Source organism: Octopus bimaculoides, chromosome 7 (assembly GCF_046866305.1).
Source record: "Octopus bimaculoides isolate indiv1 chromosome 7, ASM4686630v1, whole genome shotgun sequence".
Taxonomy (NCBI): domain Eukaryota; kingdom Metazoa; phylum Mollusca; class Cephalopoda; order Octopoda; family Octopodidae; genus Octopus; species Octopus bimaculoides.
This window is the reverse complement of record NC_142934.1, coordinates 37425599-37438339: the sequence shown is the minus strand read 5'-3', so window position 1 is coordinate 37438339 and position 12741 is coordinate 37425599. Positions and strand designations below refer to the sequence as shown.

At 38.8% G+C, this 12741-nt stretch overlaps 1 protein-coding gene across 1 annotated transcript in view; it reads left to right on the top strand.

Annotated features, from left to right (window-relative positions):
* The window catches only part of LOC106883950 (uncharacterized), a 51039-nt gene that overhangs the window by 24593 nt on the left and 13705 nt on the right, over positions 1-12741 (top strand). The window contains exon 5 of the mRNA XM_089355207.1: positions 1179-1281. Coding sequence (XP_089211333.1) covers positions 1179-1281 — 103 coding nt within the window. The remainder of the gene's footprint in view (positions 1-1178; positions 1282-12741) is intronic.

Genomic DNA, 12741 nt, shown 5'->3' with positions numbered 1-12741 from the left:
TGCAGTATAAGTAAATATAAAGATGATGTCACAATGCTTGTTGTAGTAAAAAGATGAAGAATAAATATTTATGCCCTGCTCTATCTTCCTTAAAAAAATCACATTCTACTGTCTTACATAAAAGAAAGGCACACTGGATAATATAGAGCTAGATATACCACACTGTATCTGAAAAGAAAATGGAATAATCACAGCTGGATGACTTTTGATCTTAAGTCTACTTGATCAGGGCTGATCTGGGATTCAACAATGATAAATAATTAATTGCTTAAGCTTTTGATAGGAGATATTCATCAATAAATGACCAGTTTTATTGATTTAAAAAGCGGTAGGAAAGTAGTTGTGAACTTTTATGTCTATCCTCAAAAGTATTTGCAGAAAAGGTTATAAATTGGGAATTGGCCTGGTTTTGTCAACTTTCTGTAATGAGCCTATGTTACAGTGTATATACTTCATGACTGTCAACAAACAGCTGCAAGCTGCACCATTGAGGAGGCCTCCTTGTGATTGCTTGATTTGCAAGAAACTGTAATTAAATTACACTCTAATCGCAGAGAAGGAATACATTGAATAATGTAGTCCTTGATACTCTGTACCTGAAAAGAAGAAGGACAGGATAGGAATGGCTTGATCATAGGCTTGTTCAATCAGAGCTCATATGAAACTAAATATTATTAGTTGCACTGTAAAATTGAGAAAGTTCAGTTTTTCTGGTGGGAAAGTTGCCTGTGATTGACTGTCATATTATCCAGGGGATGTTTGTCTCATTTCATTCTGCAGAAACCAAAGATTAGGACCAGTTCATTGCACTAAGCAGTCATTAAGGAGCGGAAGAAATATGTAAAGAGAAACCAAAATGTCTTTGGGAAGAAGTATCCCAAAAATGAATTTGTTTTCAGCAATAATGGAAGAATTAAGTTACAGAAATGTCAGTTAAATGATTGTGCCATTCCTTAGTGGATCCGACACAGTGGTGGTGGACAGCTGTAGAGATCATATAGGGAGTGGAGAGTACAGTGGAAAAAAAGGTGGGGGGGGGGGAAGCTGCAGGATTTTTAAAGATAATTGTTCAGAAGGACATATGTAGGCCTAAAACATTGGCTTAATAGATTGAAGTGTTAAGACATGGAAATTTCTGTTCATACTTTTGTTTGTACTGATTGTATTTCTTTATTCAGCTTACTCCGGAACCCAGTTACAAATAAGAAAAATTACAGACTTTATGTAGCACACAAATTACCTACTGTTCGAGTATTAGACTTTCAAAGAATCAAACAGAAGGTGAGTTCAACATGATTTAACCATTTCTATATAGAGTTCATTAAAAACTAAGTATTGTTTTTAAAATGGATTTATTTGTTGTTTTTGACACTATTATTTTTTTCTCTCATGTTGGTTTGGATAGTTCATATATTGATATTTTTAAAAAATTTGTTTATTATGAAATATGCTATGAAACTTCATGCTTTCAAATTCTTGTCTACCCTCAAGATCATTTTTTTTTTTGCTTTTTACTAGTTAATCACTCTCCAGCAGACCTTCTGCAGTATCAGTTCGTTTTTCTTTTTCCTTGCCTTTCTATATTGTCTGTGTATATGCATATATGTACAGTACACACACACACACACACACACACACACACACACAAGCACAGTATAGTTTATATGCACATATATAATTATAAATCCTCTCCCTGAAACTTTTTTTCACTTCACTCTATTGTCAGTGTGCATGTGTATATGTATACTAGCATACCTGTGTTGTCAAAAATGCAGACAGTTTTATTAATGATAGAAAATGGCATTATCAAAACAATGAGAGTAACCATTGATAAATGTGAGCAATTGAGTAAATATATGTATCATCATCACCATTTAACATCCATTGTCCATGCTAGCATGGGTTAGACAGTTTGACCAGAGCTGGCAAGCTGGGGGCGCTACACCAGACTCCAGTCTGATTTGGCGTGGTTTCTACAGTTGAGTGTCCTTCCTAACGCCAACCACTTTGTAGAGTGTACTGGGTGCTTTTCTAAGAATCCCCCCAAGCATTTGAGGGAGTCTATTGTCTGTGCATTTGTAGTGCTTATTCTACCTGCACATTTGCCACACAGACTATTTTCTCCATTAACCTTCTTGTGATACTACTACACCTCTTGTGTTCAAAGTTTGCACTGGGTACAAAATATGGAGTTTCTACCAACACCCTTCTTACATATTGAGCAGGGCCATCTCCTTGAAGGTTCTTGTAATTTGTCTGTTTTCCTACTTAGGTTTTTGCTGGGGGGACCTTGCCTAAAAGCTTTCTCCATATCAACAAAATCTCCATACAGAGGTTTATTTTTGGCTAAATACTTCTCCTGTAGTTGCCTTACCAGGAATATAGCATGAGTCATGCTTCTACCTGACACAAATCCAAACTGTATCTCATCTATACTCTCAATTAATTGAGCTATGGCCTTTCTGTGACTTTCATCACCTGGTCCAGCAATTTGATGCCTCTGTAATTATTTCTGTCTAAAGCCTTACTTTTGCCTTTGTAGCAGTTGCCTGCTACACCTATTGTTGGGTATAATTCCCTCATGGACAACTTGATTAACTATAAAGGTGACTAGGCCATATATCGTGGCACTCCATTGGTTACGACAACGAGGGTTCCAGTTGATCCAATCAGTGGAACAGCCTGCTCATGAAATTAACGTGCAAGTGGTTGAGCACTCCACAAATGTGTACCCTTGACATAGTTCTTGGGGAGATTTAGCGTGACACAGAGTGTGATAAGGCTGGCCCTTTGAAATACCAGTACAACAAACAGGAAGAAAGAATGAGAGTAAGTTGTGGTGAAAGAATACAGCAGGGTTTACCACCACCTCCTGCCAGAGTCTTGTGGAACTTTAGGCGTTTTCACTCAATAAACACTCACAACGCCCGGTCTGGGAATCAAAACTGTGATCCTATGACCGCGAGTTCACTGCCCTAACCACTAGGCCATTGCACTTCCGCAGGCCAAATATATATATATATATTGGCGTTAGGAAGGGCATCCAGCTGTAGAAACTCTGCCAAATTAGATTGGAGCCTGGTGTTGCCATCCGGTTTCACCAGTCCTCAGTCAAATCTTCCAACCCATGCTAGCATGGAAAGCGGACGTTAAACGATGATGATGATGATGATGATGATGATATATATATATATATATATATGAGTTGATCAAATATATTCAATGAAAATAAGGTGTACTGGATTTCAGATAAGTCCTCTTGGTATGAGTAATGTCTAAGACCTTAAAGGTATTTAGAGATTCAATTAGAGCGATTATATATGATAAAGTAAAAGCAGGAAAAATTGCATCAAAATGACAAGATATATGTCAATAATATAAATAATATTGTATTAATAGACAAATATATAAAGTATTATTATTTAAAAAGGTTTGAGATATATGATCATTTCATTAATGTATTACCCTTCGAAATGAAATCCAAAATTGATAATCATTATTAGGTAATACATCCACTTGCCAGAGAAAAGGATGAATTTCCATGTAGTCAATCAAATGAGAGAGATGCTATTTAAAATTGTATTATAAAGATGTTGTTTAAAAAGTTACTGGTATTACTGGTATAGATGTGTATTGGTACACACTTGGGCTAAAAATTTTGAAAAAAAAAAATCCTTTGTAATAATCCATAATGGTTGTATGAAGATAGATGTCCCATTATTCCTTTTCTCTTCAAAAAATAAAAGTGGTTGAATTTTTGCTTTTATAGTTAAGGGCATCCAGCTGTAGAAACTCTGCCAAATTAGATTCGAGCCTGGTGTAGCCATCCGGTTGCACCAGTCCCTCAACTGTTAGGGTGTGGCACTTTTTCACGCAGCTATCCTCATCCATTCTCACCACATGTCCATACCAGCGCAATCGTCTCTCTTGCACGCCACAACTGATGCTTCTAATGTTCAGCTTTTCTCTCAAGATACTTACACTCTGACGGGTATTCACATTGACATTACACATCCAACGGAGCATACTGGCTTCATTCCTTGCGAGCTTACGTATGTCCTCAGCAGTTACAGCCCATGTTTCACTGCCATGTAGCATGGTTGTTCGTACGCATGCGTCATACAGTCTGCCTTTTACTCTGAGTGAGAGTCCCTTTGTCGCCAGCAGGGGTAAGAGCTCTCTAAACTTTGTCCAGGCTATTCTTATTCTAGCAGCTACACTTTCAGCGCACCCACACCCACTACTAACTTGGTCGCCCAGATAGCGGAAGCTATCAACTACCTCTAGTTTTTCACCCTGGAATGAGATAGAAGTTGTTTCCTGTTTGTTTACAGTCTTTATTGCACCTGAACATCTGCCACAAACAAAAACTAACTTGCTAGTTAACCTGCCTTTGATGTTGCTGCACCTCTTATGTGTCCATAGCTTGCACCGGGTACATCTTATAGAGTTACTACCTACTCCTTTTCTACATACTGAGCAGGGCCATCTACCTGAAGGGGTTTGTGTTTTATCTACCTTCCTACTTATTAGGATTTTGGTTTTAGCTAGGTTGACTCTAAGGCCCTTCAATTCTAGACCTTGCTTCCACACCTGAAACTTCTCCTCTAGTTCTGATAGTGACTCCGCAATTAGGGCAAGGTCATCAGCATAGAGGAGCTCCCAGGGGCAACCTGTCTTGAACTCCTCTGTGATTGCCTGGAGGACTATGATAAATAAGAGGGGGCTGAGGACGGAACCTTGGTGGACCCCTACCTCTTCCCGGAATTCATTGCTGTACTCATTTCCAACCCTCACCTTACTAGCAGCATCTCTGTACATGGCTCGCACAGCTCTCACTAACCATTCTTCTATCCCAAGTTTCCTCATTGACCACCAGATAAGGGATCGGGGGACCCTGTCAAAGGCTTTCTCCATGTCAACGAAAGCCAGGTACAGAGGTTTATCCTTAGCTAGGTATTTCTCCTGCAACTCTCTCACTAGAAATAAGGCATCAGTAGTGCTTTTACCTGGCACGAACCCAAACTGCATCTCATCTAAATTGATTCGCTCCCTAATTAGTTGGGCTATGACCCTCTCTGTAACTTTCATAACCTGATCTAACAGCTTGATGCCTCTGTAATTATTTGTATCTAAAGCATCACCTTTACCTTTGTAGCAGTTGACTATGATGCTGCTACACCAGTCATTGGGTATGACTCCTTCGTGTATCACCTGGTTCGTAATACGGGTGACTAGGCTATAGCCAAAACTGCCAGATATTTTGAGCATCTCTGCAGTGATTCCTGATGGGCCGGGGGCTTTCCCGGTCTTCATACTCTTAATTGCTTTATCTACCCTGGTACTATCAACTCGGATAGCTGGTCCCTCTATTGGGTCGACATACGGCAGGCTCTCTTTCTCCCATTCATTCTCTTTATTAAGCAATCTATCGTAGTGGCATCTCCAGACCTCTTTCTTTGCATCCTCATTTAATGCAAGCGTACCATCATCCATGCGAACACATTTCTCTCCTACAACATCACTATTCTCTCTCCTACACTGTCTTGCAACACGAAATACCTCGAGTCTTTGGTCCTCACGGCGCAGAACATTGGCAAATCTTTCCTTATCTGCTTCCCCTCTGGCTAAATAAACCTGTCGCCTAGCCTCCCTTCTGGCACATTGGTACAATTCCCTGCTACCACTGTTCTTCCAGTCCTTCCAAGCCTGTTTCTTTTGTCTAATAGCCCTGTCTACCTCCTTGTTCCACCACCACGTTACTCTGGGTCGGGAGGGGACCTTACACCACCCACAAATCTGGTCGGTGGCTTTCAACAGGTTGTCCCGCAGAAATCTCCAATTGTCTTCCACGTTGTATGATGCTATATCCCCTTCTATTTCGTTAAATGCTTCAAGTAACTTGTCTCTAAGTCTCTGTTCGTTTGCAGGGTCTTTAAGCTTCCACACCCTTCTCCTCCAAGCCTGTCTAATTCTGGGCACCCATTTTGCCTTGATCCCAAAGTCGCTAACTACTAATCTATGTTGTGGGGTACATTCTTCGCCAGGGTAGGTTTTGGCATTTATAAGCCGCCCTCTTTCCCTATTTCTGGCGAGGATGTAGTCGATTTGGCTAGAGTGTCTGCCGGAGCGGTAGGTGACTAGGTGACTGGCAGGTTTCCTGAAGTTCGTATTGCAGACCATAAGATCGGTTGCATCACAGAACTCCAGCAGTCTGGTTCCCTCCTCGTTGCGGGAACCGAAGCCATAGCCTCCATGTATGCCATGGAAGCCTCCAGCACGACGTCCGACATGACCGTTGAAGTCTCCAGCCACAAAGAGAAGGTCCCTGTCACTCGTCGACGAGGTAGTTTGCAAGAGGGTGTCATAGAATTGGTCTTTCAGACCATCTGGTAGCCCCGGTTGAGGTGCATAGGCTGAGATGACAGTAGCTAATCTATGATGAAGCACTAGTCTGATCTTAAGTACTCTGTCACTTACTCTAACGACCTCGATTACCTTATCCACCCATTTCTCCGCTAGAAGTATTCCTACGCCCCCGACCCCGTCAGTGTTCCCTGCCCAGAAAATCTTGTACCTGTGTTCTTTGCCTGTGAGGAACCTCGCAGAACCTCCTCTCCATCTTACTTCCTGGATGCAGCACATATCTACGCGTCTCCGTTCAAGCATCTCAACAATTTCACCAGATCTACCTTTCAGTGTGCCGACGTTGAGAGTGCCAATCCTAACAGTATGGGTGTTGGGGGTGTGGGCCTGTAGCCTGGGAAGGGGAAAAGCAGTGTCGTGTACCTGAAAAGAAAACTTGCAATTGGAAGAATTCATAAGCAAAACAGTACCTACAACCTGCAAACATGTCTCTCCCCTACCCAAAGGTAGGGGAGAGGATGGCCAAGGCCACTAGATGGGGGTTCCGGGAGACAGCCGAGGATGACAGGATGACAGAGGAATGCACTTCCGGTGGAGGGGGTGGGAGGGCAGGTTACCGTCAGTGAGTAGATAGGGCTCTTAATTGTAGATTTTAAATATTTGAGAGACAACAATGCATAAATCGTAATTTTTAAAAGAGCAATGAATTCTAGGTGAATAGAATATAACGTAGCATGAATTTAGGAAGCTTAGAAAATGAATAAGTATGAATTTAAGACAACAACTGAATTCAATTGAATTTCATGGAGAGAAACAAGATAAATAATAGAGGGCAGACTAAAGCGCGAAGGTATGAGATGTTTGAGGCCGTAAATAAATAAAAATCTCTATCTTATCTGCATCTTGGAGACTTCGTCGTAGTATGTCAGCGGAGAAGGGATTGAGATAATTTAGAATGGATTTCTCATTTATATATAGCCAGAACCTGAAGACCTTAAGGAAAAACTACGAGAGAGAGAGAGAGAGAGGATGGAGGGGTAGACAGAGGCATGGCGGGAGAAAAGATCATCATCATCATCATCATATATATATATATATATATATATATATATATATATATATAAAGAGAGAGAGAGGGGGGGACCAGTCAAGCTGCACATCACGCTGTAATTCTTGGGCTGAGAAATCAACACTTAAAAGCCATAATTTTAAGGAGCGATAAGAATTTTTGAATAAAGGAAAATGGGTAGGGGTGGGTAGGTACCGTCAGCGAGTAGATAGGGCTCTTAATTGTAGATTTTAAATATTTGAGAGAGAACAATGCATAAATCGTAATTTTTAAAAGAGCAATGAATTCTAGGTGAATAGAATATAACGTAGCATGAATTTAGGAAGCTTAGAAAATGAATAAGTATGAATTTAAGACAACAACTGAATTCAATTGAATTTCATGGAGAGAAACAAGATAAATAATAGAGGGCAGACTAAAGCGCGAAGGTATGAGATGTTTGAGGCCGTAAATAAATAAAAATCTCTATCTTATCTGGATCTTGGAGACTTCGTCGTAGTATGTCAGCGGAGAAGGGATTGAGATAATTTACAATGGATTTCTCATTTATATATAGCCAGAACCTGAAGACCTTAAGGAGAAACTACGAGAGAGAGAGAGAGGATGGAGGGGTAGACAGAGGCATGGCGGGAGAAAAGATCATCATCATCATCATCATCATCATCATATATATATATATATATAAAGAGAGAGAGAGAGGGGGGACCAGTCAAGCAGCACATCACCCTGTAATTCTTGGGCTGAGAAATCAACACTTAAAAGCCATAATTTTAAGGAGCGATAAGAATTTTTGAATAAAGGAAAATGGGTAGGGGTGGGTAGGTACCGTCAGCGAGTAGATAGGGCTCTTAATTGTAGATTTTAAATATTTGAGAGAGAACAATGCATAAATCGTAATTTTTAAAGAGCAATGAATTCTAGGTGAATAGAATATAACGTAGCATGAATTTAGGAAGCTTAGAAAATGAATAAGTATGAATTTAAGACAACAACTGAATTCAATTGAATTTCATGGAGAGAAACAAGATAAATAATAGAGGGCAGACTAAAGCGCGAAGGTATGAGATGTTTGAGGCCGTAAATAAATAAAAATCTCTATCTTATCTGCATCTTGGAGACTTCGTCGTAGTATGTCAGCGGAGAAGGGATTGAGATAATTTAGAATGGATTTCTCATTTATATATAGCCAGAACCTGAAGACCTTAAGGAAAAACTACGAGAGAGAGAGAGAGAGAGGATGGATGGAGGGGTAGACAGAGGCATGGCGGGAGAAAAGATCATCATCATCATCATCATCATATATATATATATATATAAAGAGAGAGAGAGAGGGGGGACCAGTCAAGCAGCACATCACGCTGTAATTCTTGGGCTGAGAAATCAACACTTAAAAGCCATAATTTTAAGGAGCGATAAGAATTTTTGAATAAAGGAAAATGGGTAGGGGTGGGTAGGTACCGTCAGCGAGTAGATAGGGCTCTTAATTGTAGATTTTAAATATTTGAGAGACAACAATGCATAAATCGTAATTTTTAAAAGAGCAATGAATTCTAGGTGAATAGAATATAACGTAGCATGAATTTAGGAAGCTTAGAAAATGAATAAGTATGAATTTAAGACAACAACTGAATTCAATTGAATTTCATGGAGAGAAACAAGATAAATAATAGAGGGCAGACTAAAGCGCGAAGGTATGAGATGTTTGAGGCCGTAAATAAATAAAAATCTCTAATCTTATCTGCATCTTGGAGACTTCGTCGTAGTATGTCAGCGGAGAAATATATATATATATATATATATACACACACACACACACACACACACACACAAATATATATAAATATATCTATAAACACAGTTAGCTAAACTTATATAAATAAAGTAATTTATGTCTACACTTAATTTTTCGTTCATCAAAAGAATTAATCAAAATATTATAATTTTTAAATAATATCTCCTTAAATTCATTACCTATACGATAGGATTTCGCCTTACAAACTATCTCCCATTGTAAAATGTAGTTAATATTTTTAGATTTAAGTTCCCAATTTACTTAGGCCTATAGAATTAATCAGATTTCTATTCTTAAATGAGTGCATATGTTGAGCCACTCGTAATTTAATTTTATTAGAAGTCAATCCTATATAAATCTTATATAAATTATAACCATTATGTTTATTCCCGTCCATTAAAGTCACTATGCATTTATACAAGACATCCATCCTTCAAATTGCATTTATTATTAAATTTACATTTAGTCTTATCTATACATGTATAATTAATTATATCCTGGTCCACATTATTATTATTATTATTAGAATAAGTATTTAATTTATATTTATAATACTTAGGAATATATCAATAACTTTCAAAGTTTCTTTATTAATGTTAGTTTTAACTTGAGCGCCGTATGGAATGATTAGCCAAAGTTTGTTCTTATTATAGGTATTATTGTATTTATTATTTATATTAAATTTATTATTATCATTAAAAAAATTAAATTTAAATCTATTATTGTCTCCATTACTATTATGTTTATGTAATTTATCATAATACCTATTATTCTTATCATAATTACTTAAGTAGACATTATCATAAATATAAAGGTTATGTTTATTAAATAAATCATTACTATTATAATCATTACTAATAAAATTATAATTATACTTCGGATTATTAAAAAATTGAATATCATTAGTATATCCCGCCTTGCGAAGGGCTTTATTGTAATAAGGTGCATGTTTTTCAAAGATCTCTAAATTAGATGAAAGTAATGATATTCTCTTACCTATAGTAAATGTTAATGATTTTTTTTAATTGAGGGTGGGTGATTACTTTTCGCATGAATGCATTTAATATTTTCATTAATCTTATGGTAAGGTTGGGTATTACCTGTTGTTGTTGTTGTTGGCACTCCGTCGCTTACGACGTCAAGGGTTCCAGTTGATCCGATCAACAGAACAGCCTGTTCGTGAAATTAATGTGCAAGTGGCTGAGCACTCCACAGACATGTGTACCCTTAACGTAGTTCTCGGAGATATTTAGCGTGACACAGTGTGACAAGGCTGGCCCTTTGAATTACAGGTACAACAGAAACAGGAAGAAAGAGTGAGAGAAAGTTGTGGTGAAAGAGTACATCTCCTGCCGGAGCCTCGTGGAGCTTTAGATGTTTCGCTCAATAAACACTCTCAACACCCGGTCTGGGAATCGAAGCCGCGATCCTATGACCACGAGTCCGCTGCCCTAACCACTGGGCCATTGCGCCTCCACTGGGTATTACTTGTAGATAAGTTAAAATTAGCATCTAAATAATATATATTATAGTTCTCATTATAAATAGTAATCTTTAATCCATTTCTTTTAAAAAGACTATATATTATCTTCTTATATAATTCTAGTGTTGGTGAAATTCTTAGTAATAAAAAGTCATCCCTATATAAACCACCCTTCAATTTTAAGTTTTCAAGTTGAAGTTCTGATAATAAATATATACCTACTAAATCAGTTACCTGTGCTGAATCGGGTGCTCCCATTGGTATATCAAAATAGTCCCTAGTATCTTTCCTAGCCCACATCTTATTATATTTAATCAACGATTTCCTAGCCATTTTAACTACATTGACTTCATCATAAGTCATACCTACCCTCTTCATGGCATAAATTAGGGCCTTATTAAGTACAATCTCATTAATAGAAGAATAATAATTATCAATATCTATTTGAATAAATTTGTATCTATTTTTATCTTTAATATTATTAAACCATTTTAAAGTATCAATAGTACTATTCGATAATGTAACGTAATTAATATCATTAAATCTATTGATGTATTTATCTAAAATTATCTTACTTAATTTGCCTAGATCTGACTTGCGGAGAAATGGGTTGATAAGGTAATTGAGGTGGTCAGAGTATGTGACAGAGTTCTTAAGATTAGATTAGTGCTTCACCATATGTTGGCTACCATTATCTCGGCCTATGCCCCTCAACCGGGGCTACCGGATCGGCAGAAAGACCGATTTATGATACCCTATTGCAGACTACCTTGTTGACGAATGACAGGGACCTTCTCTTTGTGGCTAGTAATTTCAATGGACATATTGGACAACATGCAGGGGGCTTCCATGGTGTACTTGGAGGCTATAGTTTTGGTTCCCGCATTGAGGGAACCAGACTGCTGGAGTTCTGTGATGCAAATGATCTTAGGATTTGCAGTACCAACTTCAGGAAACCCGCCTGTCACCTAGTCACCTACCGTTTTGGCAGACACACTAGCCAAATTGACTACATCCTCACTAGAAAAAGGGAAAGAGGGCTGCTTATAAATGCCAAAACCTTCCCAGGCGAAGAATGTACCCCTCAACATAGATTAGTAGTTAGCGACTTCGGGATCAGGGCTAAATGGATGCCCAGAAGAAGACGAGCAGCTTGGAGGAGAAGGGTGTGGAAACTTAAGGATCCTGCAAATGGACAGAGATTTAGAGACATATTACTCGAAGCCTTCAATGAAATAGAAGGGGATATAGCATCACATAATGTAGAAGACAACTGGAGGTTGCTACAGGACAACCTGCTGAGAGTCACTGACCAGATCTGTGGATGGTGCAAAGTTCCCTCTTGACCCAAGGTAGCGTGGTGGTGGAACAATGTGGTTAACAGGGTTATTAGACAAAAGAAACAGGCTTGGAAGGACTGGAAGAATAGAGGTAGCAGGGAATTGTATGTGACTGCCAACAGGGAAGCTAGGAGACAGGTTTACTTAGCCAGAGGGGAAGCAGAGAAGAAAAAATTTGCCTATGTTCTGTGCCGTGAGGACCAAAGACTTGAAGTATTTCGTGTTGCAAGACAGTGTGGGAGAGAGAATCGTGATGTCGTAGCAGAGAAATGTGTCCGCATGGATGATAGTTCACTTGCACTAAACGAGGCTGCAAAGAGAGAGGTTTGGAGACGCCACTATGAAAGGTTGCTCAATAAAGAGAATGAATGGGAGAAAGAGAGTCTGCCAAATGTCGACCTAGCAGAGGGACCAGATATCTGAATTGACAGTACCATGGCAGCTAAAGCAGTCAAGGGTATGAAGACAGGGAAAGCCCCCCCCCCCCCCGCCTCATCAGGAATCACTGCAGAAATGCTTAAAGTATCTGGAAGTGTTGGCTATAGCCTAGTCACCCATATAGTTAACCAGGTGATACATGAAGGAGTCATACCCAATGACTGGTGTAGCAGCACCATGGTCAACTGCTACAAAGGTAAAGGTGACGCTTTAGATACAAATAATTATGTTAGATAATCGAAGGTCGGCGATT